The following is a 21,620-nucleotide window of genomic DNA, read 5'->3' as shown; positions in this document are numbered from 1 at the left end:
CATGAATGCAAAGAAATATTCACTTAGCTTCAGCTCATTCAGATAATTGCATTCCATGTGCACTGTTAATTCACTTTTAAACTAATTGGCATATAAAAGATGTTCCTACTTTATGTGGGAAAAGTAGCGTAAGGTGGTAAGATCCGCTAGTGCTAAAATCCTGCAGGATTACAGGAATAATCAGGAATACTTTGTTTCATTACCAGGTTTAATAAGAACATAGTCAACTTACTTCTCCAGCATGTTAAAGATATTGCCAATTAATTAAAAGAATTCTAAATAGCTGCTTTTCTGCAAGTAATTTGAATTCCAATTTCCATCTGAATAAAACTTGCCGCAAATCATGAACAAATGAACAACCATCTAATAGGAACTGATAGACAACTTTTACTATTTCTTAATACATGAGACATAAAATTTTAAGAGCCCAAATCAAAATGTCAGGCTGGCAATGGCTTTAAACACGCTCAAGTGTATTTAGAAAAAGGAAAAAACGTGGCAGCCACCCTTTCTGATCTTACGAGTCGCCCACTAAAGTCTCCACATGGTTCACCTTCACATGCCACATACCTGTGAGAGCTGTGGGAAAGGTGGAGATCCCAGAGAGCTGCTCTGGCAGGAGATGCCGGGAGCCGCTTGGGAGGGAGGGGACGGGCTGGTCACACACGCGTAGGGACTGTCCTGCTTGCGCCCACGAGTGGGCTGCGGGCCACCGCGTTACTCACCAGCCCCGTGGACAGCCAGATGCTGTAGTCTGGGTGTGGGATGTGCAGCTAAACAGCTCACGAACAACGGGTTGGCCACCCTTGATGCAATGCATCTCCAGGGGGCATGGAGGATGGCCAAATGTAGTTTGAAAGCCGTATGCAATTTGTGTGAAAAAAATGTCCATTTTGTTACCAACAGAGAGGGGAAGAAATCTTTTAGGGAGGGATAGCAGGGAAACGTGACCTAGAGTACAAATACAAAACAAGGCAGAAATTGATTATGTGAATGAAGCTTTCCCGCTTGCTGATCTAAACCATAATTAAATAGGCGATTCAAATCAATGTAGCCTGGTGTAGTCTTGTCCTCTTAAGTTTCATATATTTCATTTACACATAATTAGTAAACTTCCTATGACATGTCCTGGATTTTAGAATGCATGAGCAGCCAGTGAATGATATGCACTGAAAATGCTGCACTGCTGCTTTTCCATTTAAGCGCAAATAATGTCAACAGAACTCAGGGATAAGCTCCAGTAACACGGAAATGGCATCAGAGAAATGTCTCCCTGCTTATTCAAATCTTAAGCTGGGGAAAAGTCAGGAGCAGTATTAGCATTAATTAGACTGCCAACTACCATGCAGATCTCCCACACCAAAGTGTAAAATCCCGAATTGGTACAAGCTTGTTAGAACAGAGCACTTCTACTGTCGGAGGAGGAATGGGGGGGGAGAGGAAAAAAAAGGAGAGCAATTGTGGCTTTACATCAAGTATATTTCATAATTGTCTGTTAAAATATGTACCCACATCATAAAACACTTTTAAAAAAACCAAGTAGTTTTAAATGTATGTACAATAATGCAAAAATATGCCTAAATATGTATCTAATGCAAAAAAATAAACCATTTAATAAAATCTCCCTTCAAATGTCCCCTTGCTCTTCAACACCTTAAAAAAAAAGGACAGAGCTCAGTAAACAAACAGGAGTTAAAACACAAACTAACAGACAGACAAAAGCAGTGCAAAGCAGACACTTAAGAATGGAGAGGCATCCAATTCAGCTTCCCATTCCCCTGGATTACACCACAACTACAGTGCCACTTGTCCTATGCCAGTTGAATTTTCATTTTAAAAAGTCAGCCTGGTGTTCAAGCTGTAAGAGGCTGCCTGTGGGACTCATTTTCCATGCGAGCAAAAAAAGTTAATGATAATCCAACTAGGCACCCTTTATACCCCCTTAAACAGGGGTGAATTTCACCCTAGGCAAATATTTCATGTTCTGTATAATCCTGCCAAGCACAGAGATCCCGTCCAACAAACAACATGAACTAAAGTCTACCTGGACAACTGTGGTGGGAGAGAGACGTCTGCTGTTTCACAATTGTTTAGTCATCTCTTCCTTCTGCATTCTCTAGGAAACTGCAGACAGGGTCTGGTCTTACAATTTCAGTAAGCCCGATATCTTGTATTTGTGACACTGCAATTACACTAGTAATCGGGCTCCTAGTATTTCCTCAGGCTGAATGTCTGAGTTAAATGAGACACTTCAGTTGCACAAGCAAATGCTGATCTGGTTCTTATTTGGACGTGTTCAGGTGACTGATGTATATCCTTTATCTTGCTAGAGTAACTACCCTCAGAGTACAGTCGGCTGTATGTGAAATACAGCTCTTGTTTGCAAAAGCAATCTGAAGAGGTTTCAGTATTGCTCCCTATAAAACGCGGCAGGAATTGAAGCTCTGCTTAAAAAAACCTGCTTATAAGGCACTGGTGCAGCAAGGTTTGTGATGAACATGGTTTTATGATTTTCTTTTCCAACTGTTTAAAAGTAAGTCCATTAAATCAACCATAAATAGCAATAAAAAGACATTAGAAAAGTCCCAAACCAAAGAAATCAACTTAGCATTGAAACTTAATTTATAACAGTCCCACTTCAGTGCACACACTAGCTCCTGCATGTTTTTTTAAACTCATTGTTGGCTCATACTCATGCTATATACAAAAGTCCCCCCCCAAAGTCATGATGGGCTGAATATCTTCTACAAACAAAGAAATTTTCAGATGACATCATAAAGTTACACATTAAACTTACAGATGATGGACAGGAACACAGGAACATATATTGGCTTACCCACTGTACATATCTATTCAAAGCTTTAAAAGAATAAGAATATACACAAAATATACACTTAATTCACAAAGTAAAACAGCCCTCAACATCTGCTATTTTGTAGGGCTATGCATTTCTTCTATTAAAATTCCACACATGGAACTATCTCTGTGCCAGCTCCTCTTCGTAAGCAATAGGATCACTTCAAGGTAAATTAGTTCTTCATGTATATGTAACAGAAACAGCAAAAGCTCAGCCTCTAGTCATCACTGTCGCTCCCAGACTCGCTCAACTGCAAGTCATTTCCTATGGAAAACAAAAAACAACAAAACACAACAAGTGGGTAGGCGTTAATTCACATTTCATGGCAATCAAACCAAAAAACAGTCACATTTACACTGGAAGACTTAAATAAGAATAACACAAGACATGAATGCAAACATCATGTCATTTAATGGAACTGCTCCCCGTGTCCAAGAGCATTAAGAGCTGCATGGGGCTAATACACGGTCGGATGCAGGCCAAACCGAGCGCCCGTGGCTCCCCAGCCACCAAAGCTGCTCCCTAGTGGGAGAACGGCACTCCTCACCCCAGCAGCTGCGAAAGGCATCCCACAGCCTCCACCCAGCCAAGCTCCCGTATATGGCTCTGGGACAAGGCACTGGGGAATTCCCTGGCTTTCTCGGCCCTTTTAAAATAGATTTTTTTGTTTTAAGGCCATTTGGGTAGCCAAGGCAAGGCCTCCACATGTCAATAAACCAAAAGGTATGTTAAAGCCGTCGCAACTCAAGGCTATCGGCTGAACTAAGCTGACACATGCTGTGACGGTGAAGGCCCCCCTCCAAAGTGCAAAGAGAGATCAGACAAAAGGCAGCCAGGATATGGACCAAACCTACAGTCTCAGACCCTGTTTGGCAGAGCACTTGTGATCTGGCGAGGTGGAGGGGATAAAAAGGGGCAAGAATCATGCTTGTGTTCTGGTAACTGAACCTAGCTCTTCCAGCATTCTCCCATGGCCCTGCCCCAAACAGCTGCAGAGCAGCTATGCAGCAGCTATGCCCTGGATTTCTTCATCTCCTCTCCCCTTTTATGAAACAAGCACTTGGGTTAGGGGTGATTCTCCCCATGTAGATGGTCACCAGTGACTTCAGTGCTCAAGGACGTATTAATCCTTGGCAAAAGGATTTTAAATCCAAAGGCAAAAATAATTGCCTGAAAAAAGGAGCTACCAGTTCCCAGATTCTCCTGGAGTCAGAGGCTTCTTGACATTCAATGACCTATGCAGTATTGTTGTTGTGGCCCGGGAGAAGCAGGGAAGAGGCAGCTCACAACCAGAAACAGGGAAATGGAAAGAGTCCTACTGACTTTGTTGAACTTTGGATTTCATTTAGATATTCATTACTGACAGGAAGACTGACAGGCTTCTCCAGTTTTCCAGCAGGCCTTTTCAGTATTGTCTGTATAATATACTTGTCTTCTCGAAGCTGGAAACCCTACATTTATCTGTATTTAAACTCCACCAGTTCACTATGTGTGGGTGCCAAGAGATGTACGCAAACATGCCTCAGGAGGAATTAAGAACAATTTATGATAACTAAGTTCTAGTTTCTTGTAAATGCAGTATTTTAACTCCACTGAGTTAGAATATACCTGATCTAGCATAAGGAAAGAGCAACAGAGACATACACCATTTCCCCAGAGGCAGTCTCATGGGACAAAACTATGCTTTAAAAACATTTTTTACACTTTTTAAAGGGTGGAGTGAGTTTGTACTGATTCAATGCTTGCAAACGCCATAGCTGTAATATTTTAAACAAATATATGGCACTTTAAATTTCCCTCTGAAATGTGATATTTGTGAAAATGCAGCTGAGACCAACACAGTATAGACTAAATACTCTGACAAAGCAATACAGCTAATAACGAAGACCACAGAGACTGTGCATTTATGACCACAGGACAGCCTTGTGCCATTCACAACCCTTTAACTGACACACGTGACAACCCCACTATTTATGTCTAATCTGTGTTTTCACATTAAAATAATTCCTATCCTCTGGTGCACCAGATCCTCCCACACTGATACTTTTCTACCTACTCATTCCACCTGGAGGCCTGAATCAAGGCTCAGCACAGTCAACGGGTGCCCTTGCACTGATGCCCACAGGCTCTAAACCAAACTGTAGCAATCTCCATACCTTCAGATAGATCTCGGCCCTCCGTTCAAAAAACCTACCCACATATTTCAGCCAGTGCAACTCCCTAGGATTACTGTTTGGCAAACTGCACTTCATGGAGTTAGCCTAACATGCTAAGAAAATGAGTGGTCTCAAGCAGCTTCCCACAGCGATAAGACGCACGCCTTTACTTACGGAGCGTGTTCATGAGCTGATTGCTTCCTTGTGGCCTGCTGGTGCCATTAGCAACAGCATTCCTGTTGTTATACTGCTGGTGCGGTGGCTGGGAAGGGGAAACATGTGCTGGCTCTTCCCCCTCACTGCTGGAGCTTTCATCTTCACTCCCAGACGAGCTTTCTGAATCCGATGAGCTGCTTCCGCTGCTGCTGCTCATCTGCTCAATAATTTCAACCTCTGCTCTCAGCTCTGAAATAAAAGGACATTCATCTGGTTGAAAGCATAAACAGGGCCCCATGGAATTTTGGAAAAGAATGTGAAATTGCAATAGTTTTGTCAAGTATAATTTATCACATCAAAATATCTCACATGAAAGAGAGAGACAGGAAGGAAAACAAAAAAATTTTGAAAACTTTTTTACTTAGTTGTTGTAGCTAAATTTAAAGAAGCAACAGCATTAGGTTAGTATCATAAAACCTTCACTTCCACTATTATTACTTATATACTTTATACTCCTGAAAGCACTTCCTGCTTCCTTATTTTCGACAGGTTATATGCTCTACATACAAAGTAAGTACATTGCATATTTAAGTACATAAGGCATGGTGGTGTTGGGTTGACAATTGGACTCGATGATCTTAGAGGTCTTTTCCAACCTTAATGATTCTATGATTCCTGATTGAGTTTTACAGGCCAACAGCCAGCCCATTTTTTAAAAGCATCTTAATCTGGAGGAATCTAAATTGTTAGATGTCAGCGACATTTAGGCTTTTGGAAAACAAAAATGGGGCCAGGGGGCATAGGCACACATGATCATAACAGAAACTGCCGTGACTTCAGATAATGTACGAAACTGCTCCAGCGCAAAGTCACACAACTCATTTAAACAAACTTCAGAAGCAGATGGATGACATCAGATAACTTTGCAGTGGGGCAGATGAGAATATTCACATGTTGGGGAGTGGTAATAACACCTTAACCTGCTACAGAGCTTACAAATAGCCAGGAAAATACAGACACTACTCTGAAACTGGGAAGTTATTCAAGTCAGACACACCCCACTTCAGCATTTCCAGTGCAAAGAAACACTGGAATACCATGACAGCACTTAACAAATAATGTTACTATAGAGTAACAGCTAAGTTTTCAGCCTCCACATTATTTGCTGGAGAGAGTTCCTCTCGCTCAGCTGTATTGGTTTGAGAAATTAAGTTTTCTTTTGCTGGTTTTAAAACTGCTATTTTTCAATTTCAAAGTTCAGAGCTCAATTTCAAATGCTATAGTTATATTGAATCAGAGACAAAGAAGGTGTATTGAAAGGGAACAACCATATGACTAACTCCAGCTGGGTATTTAAGGATAGTGGGTTTGTTCCTCCAACTTACTGCCTAAATCTAGATCCCTGACTAAACTGCCCGTGTCCTCTGTACTTTATTCGTATGCCAGGTAAAATTTACTCTTTCATCTTGAAGACATAGCATAAGAGACCACTGGAAGAGGGAGGAAGAATATATGATTAGGCCAACAGAGGATATTACTTTGTACTGTAATGTCTTTCTCCCTTATTCCCTCCCAACACAGTCTTGCAGGCTTTAAAAATCCGTTTCATGCCTGGAGTCTGATACACAGGCAAATGAGCACTTGTAAGTCACTGTTCTCAGCCTACCCATATCGAGGAGTTCAAATTGTAAATGTTCCCTGTGTTCAAGGCTAAGAAATTCATAGGTGAAAGCTAAAGGAAAGTTAAACAGGAATAAGGGTTCTTTCCCTTTAAAATGCCCAGATTTAATTTTTTTTTCCCCCTAGCTTAATGATTGTCCTGGTTTGGAAAATTGTTAAACCACGACAATGATGTAAAATTTCCACATACTTCTAGTGATGGAGTTATTAGTTGTAAGTTATAGTGATGATAATAATACATTGTTAGAACATCCTGGATTGTAGCAAGCACAATCACCTATAGACCACAGTCCATATTGCAAAAACATACAATAAACAAGTCTAATAAAGGACAAGTGTCTGAGAATTACACACATATGCTTACAGAGCTAGAGAGTCTATGGCTGAAATGGAGAAGCGTTGGCACACGGGCTGAGAAGAACATAGCAGCCCAGAAAGCAGCACATAAAATAGTGTGAAGAAGGTGAAGCGATCTAAGAGGCATTGGTGGTGAAAGGGAAAAGATGCAACAAGAAACGCAATCCAGAGAACTAGGGGAAAAAAAAAAAATCTAAACAAGAAGTTTGAACTCGATACAGTAGGCGATGAGATAACCAAAGGAAGGAAGTGAGGCAGTCTGACGAATGGGAAAGGAAGATTAGCCTGGCTAATTTTAAACAGAATTAGAGATTAGTGTCAGATTGAAAAGTGAGGGTTTTCTGCTGGGGAAGCAGAAAACTAAGAGCAGAATGCCTTGGAAGAAGTGGTAAGGCCCACTATGCTGAATACAGGCAGGAAAAGCAAAACAGCACCGCTATCACAAGCTTCAAGGTCTGGGAAGTTAAGGGGGTTATCAGTGACAGTGGTCACTGGTGGAAACTTGGTCTGAGCCCATCTTCTAGTCAACTTTTGCCTCACAGGCCGTCAGCTTCCCCTCAGGTCTGTCTTGTCTCTTAATTCCTTGAGCCCAGAATTCTAAACATCTCGTCTGTGCAGATGACAAAAAAGTAATTGTTTTCACTAATGTTATGGTGGCTGCTGCATCGCTAGAAGTCTGTCAGGCAGAACTCCAGCAGGACCACACTAAGGAAGTCTGTTCAAAACCCTCGTGTCACACTGTCAAAGATGGTGGCTAAGCCAATGATGACACCAAAGCCTTGTAGGAAAAACACATCTGCTTTAAAATTGTCCGATTTTGCATTTTCCTATTTGCCTGTTATGCTTAGTGCAGATTTATAGGTACTGAAGCCTTGGCTAAATATTTCCCAGTGGTGCCTCCAAATAAAATAGTTGTGTGTGCATATATGTACATCTACGCTAAGCTGAACAATGAAGGAGTCAGACCTTTCCCAGATCTTTTTGCGCTGTAAGATCAAACGCCTCATGTTGATGCACCTTTAAGGTTTAAAAGATGACAAGAGTTAGGATGTGCAGCAGCTACTTTTAAAAAAGCTTTCTATATAGTATAGTTTTGAACACTTGCCTTAATTGAGTCTACATCATCTGAAAAAGCTGACATTGCTAGGGGAACCTTATCTTTTGCACATTTCATGTTACAACTGTAGGCTTTCTTTCAAGAAAACAAAACGGCTTACTGTTTTATACTGTCAGTCAATGCAGTTTTTAGAGTAAAAAAAAATTCAAGGTCAGATATCATTATACAATCAGAACAGCCTTTCTCAACAGGGCTGTCTTCTGTATATATTCAGTATCAAATGCCCTAATTTCTTTCCATAATCATACCTAAGGGTTCTTACTTCTTCTCTCAATTCCAATAGGCTATGCAGATTTTTTTAACCAAAGCCCTAACCTTGGGCTGCAAGAATACCAAGGACTTTTGGAAATAAAGTAATTCAGCTTTAGGGAGGATAAGGTTGTATGCCCATAGCAGAGCGCTCACTGTTAATAATGGTATGCAAGGTGGAGAGAAATCAACTTGATACTGGCACTTTGAGTATGCGGAGATTGCAGCTAGAAGAGGCAGTATTTTACATTGAAGTGCAAAAAATTTGATTGAGATGTTCTTGAGAGACAAACACAGTGCTATGGCATAATCCTTATAGACTACAGCTGCATTTTAGGTAAACAAGATCTGCTCAGATTTTTAAGCACTGAATTTACAGTCTCCAAACCCGAAATACGTTTCTGTGGTTTTTTTTTCAAGTACGGCATGCGGTAATTATGTCAATGTTATTAAAAACATTTCTGTTGTGGTCAAATACGTCTGATAAACGCTGATTATTTCATGCACATAAATGGCTGTATTGTGGTATATGTGTGGAAATGTTCACCACTTAATGAAATGTTATCAGATGTAGCCAAGTATTCAAAAGAACAAGCTCTTACTCTCTTTTGCTCCCTTCAGGCAGGAGGACAATATAAAAGCTTGCAGGAGAAGATTCCTCTGGTGCAGGACCCTAGACACAGCCTCCCAAAGGCCTCTCTGCATGAAGCAAAGGACTGGTTCAACTCCCACATGCTCTGAATCTGTCCTCAGGCACTGTTGTTTGGACAGCTGTGTAACGGGACAGAGAACTGACCTACCTGAAAGTTTGTTTCCCAACTCATCTGTAAGGGGAGCTATGGGAATGCACAGCTGAGGGTACCAGGGGAAAGCAGAAACCTGTACTGAGGTTACTGTAAAACTATTGTTAAACATCACGAGGGCTGTGTGTCTTACCACACCCTTAAGTAGGGCATACTGGGAGCAAGAGAGTGTCATAGTGCCAGAGATGCTTTCAACCACCACCTTTAGGGATTGTAAGTTCTGTGCTGTGTCCATTAAAGAAAAAACATGGAATTTCAGCTTTATGTTTATCTTTCTTTTGTACAAAGGGGGTACTTCACCCAAAAGGAAAGCTACTGTTGAATGGAAAGAACACAGTCTCTTCAGAACTTACAAGTCTTTGTTCATAAAAAGACACATTAAGGGAAGATAACAGGACTGAAGACTCTCTCACAGCTTTTACAGTTAAGTTTTAGTCATTATTTTTATTGTACAATGGTGCCATTTTAGTTCTACCTTTCCCAAGTAGGTTCTTATGATATAAGTGGTTTCGTAATGCTGACACTCTAGATAATCAATGCTGGAAAAAAGTTATAAAGAGTATATACTGTAAGCAAAAAACCGCCTGCCCAGGTATTTGCACTCTCTCTTTTTGGGCCTTGAATTACTCTCTCTATAAAACACCAACTCGAAGTCCTATTTTTAGTACAAGCCAGGTGTTCTTTTGCTTGATTTTGGAAACAAAACTCTACGGGTTATTTATTTCGAGGTACTTTCCAATAAAAGATCATCAGGTGGCAAAAAATTACTAAGACAGTTCTAAACAATGTAACTTGTATTCTAGACCACTAGAAAATGGTCTTTGTAGACTAGTTGTCACATTAGACAAATGTAATTATTTTACTATAAAGACCTTTACAAATAGCTGTATGTATATAAAAGAATGCCCCAATGGTTAAGTAACTTATTACACACCACAAGAAAAGACATTTAAAATTCACAACTGATTAAATTTTTAAATTAATGTATCACCTGTTATCTTTCTCCTTACCTATTACACAGAAAATAAAAATGGCAATGCAGCTAAGGGAACTGTAGCTAACAGACTCTCAGACGTTGATTCTGTCTGCTGACCAGCATCCAGGTATTGAAAATACTACTGCTGCGAAAGAGTGAGACCAGTCAGCACCTATGCAAACACACAGATAGCTTAGCAGTAAAAATGTCACCTAGTGATTACCATGAACTGAAAAAATACCCTGTTTAGTAATTAACATAGTCTGGGCAATTAACATAGGCTAAGTCTACAGGCAAAAATAGCTATATGGGACAGAGGAAAAAAGAGAAAGAAAAAGAGACCCGGAAAAAAATACTAGACAGAAAGAACAATCTTAAAATAAAATCGCGTCTGGTGCCAGACAAGAAACACAAGAGAACCAAATAAAAATTTGAATGTAAAGTCTTCCTCATTCTGACTGTGTTATCCATAGAAAAACCAGATATCACAAAGAAAGTGCACCCCGCCCGCAGCGAAACACTGAGCCAAAGCGTTGCTTGAGCAGGAGACTGCGTTGAGCCAGTCATCCCTTCAAGGTACTTTAATAGTAAGTATAGCAACTATATGGCAGATGTGATCAAAGTTGCAGAGAAGTGGTTGTGGTAAAGGGGAAGCTGCAGGGTTGTTTGCTCTCTCATCCCTCCCCTACTAGCACCGCTTGGCATGGCACAAACTCCACGTCTTGTGATGGGGGCACGGCCACCCAGCCCTTCCATCCCACTGGCAAATAGCTCCAACCTTACTCAGTGCAGCAGTAACTTTCGTCCAAGTTACTCGATTGCATAACTAGATCTTGGACCATTAGCTTTTGTTGTTGTTGTTGTTGCCTAAGACACCCATTCAACTCGTCTAGCACTCAGCTGCAGGTTTCTGAATTCATGCTTGTCTTCTTTTCAGAACAGAGAAATAGTTTGGAAGAGAGAAAATTATCCACAAAGAGGAAGTTCTCTCATGCCAGAGAAATATCTATGCTGGCAGAAGAGAATAAATAATTCACTAAGATGCCTTAAAATGAGATATAAAGATGACAAACCAGCTGTCAAGTACCATCTTTTAATCCTGGAACATTCTAACATGTTTTTATAAATTGCACAGTCACGGTTTTTCTTATAAAGAAGAAAGACAAAACCAACCAAAACTCAGGAAACTACAAACCCTTCTTTACCTCTTTTAATGTCATCCAGCTGAGGCTCAGGTGAAGGATTATCTTTCAAAGGAGAAGTTTTAGGTCCAACTGCTGGCTTGGTTGGGGCTCTGAACTGTGAAGGAGGCTGAGATGCTCGGGCAGACTGTTGTTCTATTCGGGCTTGGATCTTACTGCTGCCCTCTGCTCTGAAAAAACAACCAGAGATATTCAGCAGTACTGTGCAACTGTGTTCTGTTTTTTCAATATGCCTGTACTAATGCATCATCTGTGACTTCCTTTTGTACAGATCTCTACTTTGTTTTATAAAGATAAACAGTGAATTACAGCTTTCTGTACGCAACGCTTGCTTCCAATAGCAAATATACATATACAACTACACTGCAACACCCTTACAAAATGTATTTTCAAATCCAGATGTGGTTCAGCGGTGCCAAATTCTCTACTTGAAGAACAATAAAGGCTTTAATTTAGCAATTAGTATTTGTATTTTTAAAGAAGAATAAGCAATCATAGCAATTTAAAGCAACTACATGATAAAACAAATCCACTCATAACAAAATCCTGCTTAAAACTGTCACAGCAAAAGAAACAATTTTCTCACTTGCAATTAAATAATCTCAAACCGAACTCTCTTAGAGGTTAACCTGACTAGAGCAATCATTCTTACTGCTAAATACAGCATGCAAGAACTTAATTCCTGTTTTTCATTCATTTGCTATTATCCCTTAAAAATAGTTTAAGCCGTTTCCTTAGTGGGAAATCGTCTTCAGAGTAATGCTATGCCTAGCTGTTCAAATCAAATCAGGCATTTCTTCCTTTTACTGAATCAATGATGTGATTCAGATTGTAGAACAGTCAATATCCTTGGCAGAAAAGAACCCCGAAACAAAATACTTATTCAGGTCCCTCTATGGTACACCATAATGAGGTTAAAATGTGTGGTGTAGTTATTGCATAACACCAAAGCCTTTGGGGGTATGGCTTTATGTAGCATAGCATAGAAGCAGCTTATGTGGGTATTAGAGCTCAGTTTCGGTTCTAGGAGGGTCCCAGCTCAGCAATGTTACACTTTGTGCTTGTGAGCTAATCTCACCAAGAAACAAGTTAAACTAGCCCACGTGGAACTTCCTGGGACTTCACCTAAACCACTTCTGGTATCTGAGCTAGTACATTTAGCACTAACTCAGGTGTATCTCTGCCCCATTGAATTGTAGATGCAACCTCAAAAATAAGCACAGAACCACCTCTTAACATTCATCGCTAAAATGCAGCTATTAGATACCACATTAATACAGCTTACACAGTCATTTACAATACAAGTGAGGATTTGGGAATACACTTTATCATGTGAAAGGTAAACACAAAAGATTGTTTCCAGTATTAATTATGCTCTTGGAACTACAGAAGGTTTTATGTAGAGTAAGTGCAATTACTCCACCATGAATGTCATCAGGATGTTAACACTAAAAACTCTGCTCCCACAGTGTCAACAGGTTGTTAAAGATCAAAGGAGCCATGAAAAAAAAGACACTTCTGATCCAGAAAACTGAATGGCTTTGCAAAGCACTATTCCTCAAAACAGGGATCCCCAATTTTTTACTACCCTGCCTCTGCTTGACAAAAGTTCATTTTTCACCTCACCAGAGCCAAAAGTCAGTGGATCCAATCACCTCACTGAACCCAGGCCTTCCTGTACTTCTTTGCTCCTTTCTGACTTAAGCTTCACCTGGACAAAGTCCAGCAGAACTTAAATTGGGAATTCAAATCTCATCTATGATGTGTTCATGTCCACTGGACAAGATGAATGCCACATGGATGAGTTTTCACATCACTGAATCAGAGGAGTGTTACAGTCCATTTTGAACTCAAAGTGTTCTTGGTAAACTTCCAGCCAACTGTTGATGAGCTGCAACCCACATTTCTAGTAGTTTTAGCAGCTAAAAGTTCTACACTGCAATAAAGTGTTTTTTCTTTTTTGTTAATGCAAAACTTGTAAAATTATTTAAGAGCTGCTTCTTCACGAGACATTTGAATAACTGCTTTGTCTTTAGATCTCAATAACCTGTGGTCCAGTGATGCTGAAAGAACGAGATCCAGAGAGTTCAGGTACTTGCAGAGCAGCAAGACTACTAAAAATGTTCCAACTACATACTTTGTAGCATTTGTGCAGTGAAGCAGGAAGGATTTCTGGCCTCAGCAATTCTTCTAGGCAAAACCTCACAACCATTATTTCTACAGTTTTTCTCTCCCTCCCCCCCCCAGCTGGAGGCTTTGGACTTGCGTTCCACTTTATATATCATTGACCCAATACAGGGATGAGTGTTTCTTGTTCCTTAAGAGTATATTATTAAAGCATCATGACTCCCACAGGAAGCTGTAGGGAACAAACCTAGAAAGTCCAACAACCCTTTTGACAGCCTAATATTTCCATGATCTTTTTCAGCTAAGTAGAGATTCCTGAAATACATCTCATCCTTCAGCCAGATTCCAAAGCTTCAAATCATCAGAGGTGTTTAATTGCAAACTATAATTATGTCCTTTCAGCAGTGGAGAATTTACATATTCTTTACTCGTGGATTCACACTCCTATTTGCATTTTTAGGCAAGATAATTGGCCGTGTAAAGCCCATAAGGCTTAGTAATTAAACATCACTACAAAAAAAAAAGACGAGTTCTGGTTCAAAAGTCTGAAGAAACTTCAGCAAGAATTAATCCTATGAACAGCCCTGTCCCCAGCTTTACCTTGTTTTCTTGACTTGAATGCTGCTACTAAGTTTTTCCAGCACATATTCCCCAGTGTCATGATTGATAATAAGCACACAGTCCTTCTGATACGGCCTTTTATTTCCTTTAAACACAGTCATTGGTGGAGTTGAACCCTGGTATCAAAGAAAGAGCACACATTTTTTTGGTTATATTTCCCTACCCAAAAGTTTACAAACACTAAGAGAAATGAATACATGTATTGTTCTGACCAAGAGGCTAAGCAGTTAATGTTTAGTTCCTATAGAAAATGTTCATTCATTAAAAGGGAAAAATACAGTTATATGCAGTAGATCAGATGTTTCCTCATAGCAATATTATGCCTTTTTGTCATTTTAAGTGTCTCTGCAGTGACAAAACATCTTCTCCATGGTTGCCATTATTTACAGTTCTCATTCCGAAAATGGTAACATAACTGAATTTGCATAGCTGGCTCTGACAAGTGTCAGAAATCTTCTTGACATTTCTGCTCTGGAAATCTTGGGGTTTGGATAAGAAATAAAGTTCTAATTATTCGTGTAGCAGAACTGTTGCCTAAAGAAATATGTGGTCAATTGAAAAATAATTTAAACTGCTTTGTATTTAATCTATCAAAAAAAAAAAAAGGCAGTATTTTCATAGTGCATTACAAGCAACTGCCACAAACTATGTAAGAACAGCTACCTTCTTCAAAGTCAGACTAGCATGTAGATGCCATGCAATTATACCGAAATGCCTTCTGAAAAGCAAATGGGGTATTTTGATGCCTTCCAGAAAGTCCTCAAGTCCACACAATGCTGCACAGAGCCATAAAAGTCTAATGGCTTAGACTGAGAAGCCATAATGACAAACTTATGTGGTGGTACACGCTGGCTAACTGATGCTGCTGAGGTTATGCTCAGCTGTACTGCATCCATGCACAGGCTGGCTCATACACCTGGGTTTAGGCTTACAGGAGGCAGAATCTATGGTCTATCTGCACATAGCAGCATGGACACACACCTGGCCATGTCAAGAAGGGACATGTTACTCAAAGGGGATATACAGAAATATGTTCTCAGCTATGAAACCTCAGACTTCTCTGTAATGTATAGCTACTGCACAGAAGAAAATAAAAAAAAAAAGCTTATTCATGTGCACCTTTGCACATGCTGTAGGAAAGCAACCAAAATCAGGGAGAAAAGGAAAAAATACACTCTTCTACATTTCATTCTGAGTAGCAAAAATGAACAATCGTATTTTAACCACTCAGAATGCAATTCCTATTCTCCATATTGCTAATAAATAGAATATGTTTTAATTTAAAATGACTTTGAAACAGTAAGGGAGAAAAACCTGAATTCCCAACAAAGATACAGTAAGAGATATAGATAGGATTCAGAAAAGATGTCTCAAGAAAGTCTAGTCTTCAAAGGCATGTTACATTTTTATCATTGCTACATTTAAGAGAGGAAAGCAACATTTAAGAGAATAAAAAAGCAAGCTGAAATTCAAATCCTGCTCGCTGCTGACAACTAAGTCAGGAAATGTGTAAAGCACAAATTTAATGAAAATTCATCAAAGTTTGTTGGCTATCGTTCTGCTACCCAGAAGCCTCCTAAGGAAACACTGTGATTTTGGCTAAAAAAATACGCAGAAGTGGAACCCTGCCTAAGCAAATTAACAGTCCCGCCCTTCTACTTAAAATTAAATGTTTAGGTTTTATGTTAGTGCCTAAATAACACTGGCTTACAGATTCTGCTGATTACAGTATAGAAGAAGAAGGTAGGTGAAACAGGTGACATTTAGTAAATTTTTTTTCATGCATGAGGGTTTTTTAACGAACAAAAATTCTTCACTTCCCCAACCAAGACTGTTTATCAAATATTAAAGCCACTAAATTCACGTGTAGAAACAGTACCTCAGTTTATCCAAGCAGCAAGGGACATCAAAACACCTCCACTGAGCAAATTACCAGAGATATCCTCAGGGACCAGGCAATTTCAAAAAACAACTTAGAATCTGAATACTATCCAGTTGTTGGGCCACTGAGAAGCAAAGCAGGATCCAAGAAATTCAGTAAATCTTGTCAGGATGAAAGGATCTCAAAACTTCTCACTCTTTTCCAGCATGCTCAGTGTTCTCCAGCTCTGTCTGGGACACAGGCAGCACTGCCTTGGAACAGCACACGGACGGTGGCTGCGTTTAGTGCAGTTAGCTGCCTAAGCCTCCGAAGCATACTATAAGCTTAAAGCTGTTCATACTCATGGGAAGACAACCAAATTAAACTCATCAGTACAGAGATTCGGAAAGGAACATTACAAGTGATGTTGTTCAACACAAAAGATGAATGAACAACACTGTTCCCAGTCAATCCAAGATGAATGCCACTGCTATTAATCATAGTTACCTGCTCTCAAATAGCGCTACCACGTTCATCATTTTTATAGACAAAAACCAGTATGTGACCTCCTGCAGCACTAAAGGTGACCAAAGCCATATAAAAAACAGGAGCGGGGGAAGCAGGCTAAAGCCTCATTCAGTGCAAATTTAATTGGTAGGTGATGGTACTGTGATAAAACACCAACATGCTAGAATAAACAATACCAAAAGGATCTGACACACGGCTTCCAAACTGGCTGGTACCCCCCTGCAACCACCAAACCCATTGATGTCTGTGAATTCTGGTTTATTGGCTTGACACATAGCATTAGCTTCAGCTAATAAACAAATCCAGTTCCGGCATGCAAGCACTTTCTTTTGTTTTGGTAAGGAAACCACTGAACCTTCAATTACAAAACAGCTGCACCTATAAAGAGTTTGATCACTTGTTTTATGGCTGTTTGTCCATCATCCTCACACAGTAGATCTTTATGGCATAATTTGAGGAGGAAGAGGATGGGAAACCACTTCATTGCCACTCACCAGAACCACCTCCTTGCTTCCACTGATGAAGCTAAAGGCAGGGAACCCTCTATGCTATTTGTACATTTTTTAGTAATGGGAAGAATATCCTTACAGACCTACCTGTGGCTTCTGAACATCAAACATTGACTAAAGCCCAAATTACTCCGCCTTTCTTCATTAAGCCGTAGCACTAAAAATGGATGGAAACCAGGTATAGAGCTTCAGCTAACAGTAAAAGTCTTCTCGTTATTCAAGGAAGAGTAGGAAGGAAGGAATCAAAAGTAAAGAACAGACTGGAACCTCACAAATATAACCCTTCACAAAGACTCAGTTGTACAGTCCTTTCCTAAGGTAACACACTACAAGTCTGGCTGCTCAAGTATTGAACCCACTTGTATTAACAAAGATGAAAGTGAAAATAACATTTATATTAGACTGTAACTACATTGCAAATTTGTTGGAGAGTAAACAAGAACACATATATAACAAACTTACTGGAATATGTGGCAAAGTGATTGTTACGTCATCTCCTTTACCAACTTGGAGGTCCCCCTCACAAGATGTATCAATCGATGCTGGCTTAAAATCATCTAAAGAGGAAAACAATTACGATTACATTTCTTAGAGTCTTCAGAAGCGTCATCCTGCCCTGCAAAGAGTCACTGCACATTTACTGTGATTATAGGGAATGCTAAAATACATGCTAGTGTTTACAGCAGGGGTGGAATAACACACCAGTACAGTGTGTCTATGCTCAGCGCCCCAGTCTCATGATGTTACCAGATTCTGAACTTCCTTTTTAAAATGGAAATAAGGTTCTAGACCTTGTGTTTGAAGACCAAACCCCAGGCTTTGAGCGACACTTAATTTTGCAGGCAAGTGTAAAACTGTACCATGCATCTCAAAAGAGTATCAACTTCAAGACCCAGGGCTCTGCATGGCTCCTGCCAATTCCAAACCTGAGGACTCTCCCTGTGACAAAGACTAATTTAGTGACACCAACTCATTTAGCCTTACTGATATTTCTGGCTATTTAACAGCCATCTTGCCTCCACAATACCTCCTCAAGGGTAGAGGAGACCTCAGATCTCACTTATGAGGAAAAAAGAGACGCTGATCTTACTTCAGCAGGCTCCATGCTAGTCCGAAGCCACTGTGGATAGAAAGCATGACCAAGGTGAGACACTGTAATGGCTTTAAACTAACCCTAGTTTTAAGTATTTTTGCTGCATTGTGTAGAATGCTTTGTCTCCCAAACAAAGCACTTCTGCTTAGTGTATTTATTTGAACTGAGAACATTTTAACTTAAAAGTATTTTCCCCTTGTTATTCTGCTGTGCTGATGAGCCATAAAAAACAGAAAAACCTATCAGAACCTGTAATATTTTAGCAGAGGATTTAGACAAAGTGAAATAAGATCAGACAGATATACTTTTTGTTTTGTTTGTTTTTAAAATAAGCCCCCATTCAATTCTAGCATCTTTGGACATGAAAAGGTGCAATCATATTCACAATCAAGGCTTTTAATTATGGCATTAGTTAAGAAATTAATATCTCAGAACAAATGTAAAATATAATTCCACTATGCAAAGCACATTTGTAGAAAAAACCCAAAACCCCAGCTTGTAATAAATTCTCATTAAGAGGACATTAATGTCTAATTGAGTTTTACTTTAGCAGCACAATAAGCAGAATCAAGCACACTTGACTTAATACTCACGCCTTAACTGCCAGACCAAATCATAGAATCATAGAATCATTAAGGTTGGAAGAGACCTCCAAGATCATCGAGTCCAACCGTCAACCCAACACCACCATGCCCACTAAACCATGTCCCTAAGCGCCTCATCTACCCGTCTTTTAAATACTTCCAGGGATGGTGACTCAACCACTTCCCTGGGCAGCCTCTTCCAATGTTTAACCACTCTTTCAGTAAAGGAATTTTTCCTTGCGTCCAATCTAAACCTCCCCTGGCGCAACTTGAGGCCATTTCCTCTCGTCCTAGCACTTGTCACTTGGGAGAAGAGACCGGCACCCACCTCACGACAACCTCCTTTCAGGTAGTTGTAGAGCGCGATGAAGTCTCCCCTCAGCCTCCTTTTCTCCAGGCTAAACAACCCCAGCTCCCTCAGCCGCTCCTCATAAGACTTGTGCTCCAGACCCTTCACCAGCCTCGTTTCCCTTCTCTGGACACGCTCCAGCACCTCAACGTCCTTCTTGTAGTGAGGGGCCCAAAACTGAACACAGCATTCGAGGTGCAGCCTCACCAGTGCCGAGTACAGGGGCACCATCACTTCCCTACTCCTGCTGGCCATGCTATTTCTGATACAGGCCAGGATGCCATTGGCCTTCTTGGCCGCCTGGGCACACTGCTGGCTCATGTTCAGCCGGCTGTCGACCAACACCCCCAGGTCCTTTTCTGCCAGAAAAATCATACCCTTCATTTTTATCTGAGCAATCTATTTCTAGCCATTGTTTCCCACCTACTTTATGTGCAAGCTTGCTAAATAAAACAAACCAGCTGTACAAGAGCTAGCATCTTTGCCAAAAAGGGATCAAGAGTTTCAACAGCAGTCACTAAATTAAAAGCATATCACTATCACACTTCTTTCTTAGGTATCAGCAAAATACAGTTACTCTAAACAAACACTCAACAAATTGTTTTCATTTGGTTAGCTTACTAGGTGTATGTGCTTGGCTAATGTTGCTGTAGATAGAGTGCACATGTGTCCCTCCAAATGTAACCACAGTCCTTTTTCCAAAAGTCAAATGTTTTTTAAGATGTGTTTTCCAGGGACAATCCAGTTTTTCTGTACAGTATTTCATAAACATTACGGAAAGGAATGAAGTATTTTAAGAAGGCCGAAACAAATTTAGTCTGCAAAATCCTCTTATTGTAGTTTGTGTGAAGAGGATTATAGGAACAATATAATGCTCGGATCCCAGATAAATCATTCCAGATCAACAATTAGAAAAAAAATTTATAACCAGAAAATGAAGGATCTCACTTGCAAGTCATGGATGGGAAATACAGCACACAGAAAGCTCTTTTGAAATAAAACTGCATTCTTCCAGTTGTAGTCTGAAGAGCTTTGGCTTTGCAATCTCTTAAGAAATTAATTATTGAAGCACTTTCAATTCTAGAAATCCAGTGTATTTCTATCTGGGTATGGCTTGGGTTTAATTCATGCACTATCAGACAACAATCTCATTCATTTGATAGTTGGGCTATTTTAAAATTCTGATTTATAAATGGAGATTTTTGAGTATGTTAGTGCTGGATAAAACTGTTCAGTGTTATGTATAAACAGTTGAATGTACCAAACAGATGGTATGGTATTTTTTAGCATGGTGGAATTACGTATAACCAGAGGGGTGAAACACACAAAATTTAAGTGTTAATCCACTAGACAGAGTTTACTATTGAGCAAAATAGCTTTGCCTCAATCATTGACCATCTGCTTGAGCAACAGCTCAATCTAGAAAGTTGTTCTTTCAAGTTGCACTCGGGTGACTAATATCACCGAAATTACTTACTCGTAGTGTATGAATACAGGCCATGAGACTGGGCCTAGGATTATGCATCACAAAACAAAAAGTCCTACTGCTAACCATGTAAATTCCCCACCTTAATACAAAGCTACTGAAATATGTTTAGCATCACTTTCATCTACTGTTGGTGATTTACTACTCATTTTAAATCCTGGATTCATTTAGGGGATGAAAAAGCAATTTCTTGCCCACAGAATTCAAATACAGAGATACAGTGATCTCCTCTTCAAAACAGTCTTCTAATACGAAATTAAACGTACCCAATGCTAGAATAGAGCAGTTGGAATAATATCTGGTGTCTTTAAGAAAACCACATATTCTTCCAATTATTCAAAAGACTTCATAACTGCTCGAGACCCTACCTCAGGTTTTATCTTACGCTTATTAGGCAGCAGTGTACGCGTTTGAGTCATTTCTGCTCGCTTTCGTGAGAAGTGACTTATTACAGCCGGCAGGAATCGGCACAGCCAGGGACGGGGCTGCGGGGTTACACGTTGCCTCACCGTGAAAATAACCAGTTAAAAAAATCAAACTGCGGGCGCTTGGGCTGCCTACCAGCCGTGCTCCTCTCCCCACGCTCCCGCCAGGCCGAGGCCTGCGGTGACCCGTCCTGCAACTGCCAGAAGAAAGAAAAAAAAAAAAAAAAAAAAATGGCAAGACGCACCCTCCAGGGAGGGGACGGCTTTGTGCTCCTAAGCGATTCACGCGCGTTTCATGAAAATCTTCACAAGCAGTTCGTCCTCCCCGGCCTGCCTCGCTCAAGCCTCCTCCCTACCAGAGCTCTCGGCCGGCATCCACCTTCCCCTTCTCCCCTCACGCTGCCCGCCGGGGATGGTCATCTCTGTGGGGAAAACACTCGTGGGACAGAAGATGGGCGCTGAGGCGGGGGCGGGACAGGGGGAA

The 21,620-nt window shown here is 40.3% G+C and overlaps 1 protein-coding gene across 1 annotated transcript; it reads right to left on the bottom strand.

The window, feature by feature from the left end:
* Window positions 1-1,460: 1,460 nt before the first annotated feature.
* Window positions 1,461-21,511, bottom strand: EAF1 (ELL associated factor 1). Its single transcript, XM_009324197.1, has 6 exons — window positions 21,493-21,511; window positions 17,662-17,756; window positions 14,281-14,417; window positions 11,557-11,723; window positions 5,188-5,418; window positions 1,461-3,121 (listed from the first exon to the last, which is right to left on the bottom strand). The coding sequence occupies exons 1-6, from the start codon at window positions 21,509-21,511 to the stop codon at window positions 3,075-3,077; spliced, it is 696 nt and encodes a 231-aa protein (XP_009322472.1). The 3' UTR covers window positions 1,461-3,074.
* Window positions 21,512-21,620: the final 109 nt, after the last annotated feature.

The sequence above is a fragment of the Pygoscelis adeliae genome, unplaced genomic scaffold (assembly GCF_000699105.1).
Source record: "Pygoscelis adeliae isolate BGI_AS28 unplaced genomic scaffold, ASM69910v1 Scaffold25, whole genome shotgun sequence".
Classification (NCBI taxonomy): domain Eukaryota; kingdom Metazoa; phylum Chordata; class Aves; order Sphenisciformes; family Spheniscidae; genus Pygoscelis; species Pygoscelis adeliae.
The sequence above is the reverse complement of the archived record's forward strand: the minus strand, read 5'-3'. Positions and strand labels throughout refer to the sequence as shown.

Excerpts from the sequence above, each read along its gene's own strand:
- EAF1 (XM_009324197.1), bottom strand. Across the intron at positions 11,724-14,280 it reads ATTCAAGTCAAGAAAACAAG|AGCAGAGGGCAGCAGTAAGA; the intron begins GTAAAGCTGGGG and ends TTGTTTTTTCAG. Across the intron at positions 3,122-5,187 it reads TCAGCTCATGAACACGCTCC|GAAATGACTTGCAGTTGAGC; the intron begins GTAAGTAAAGGC and ends TGTTTTCCATAG.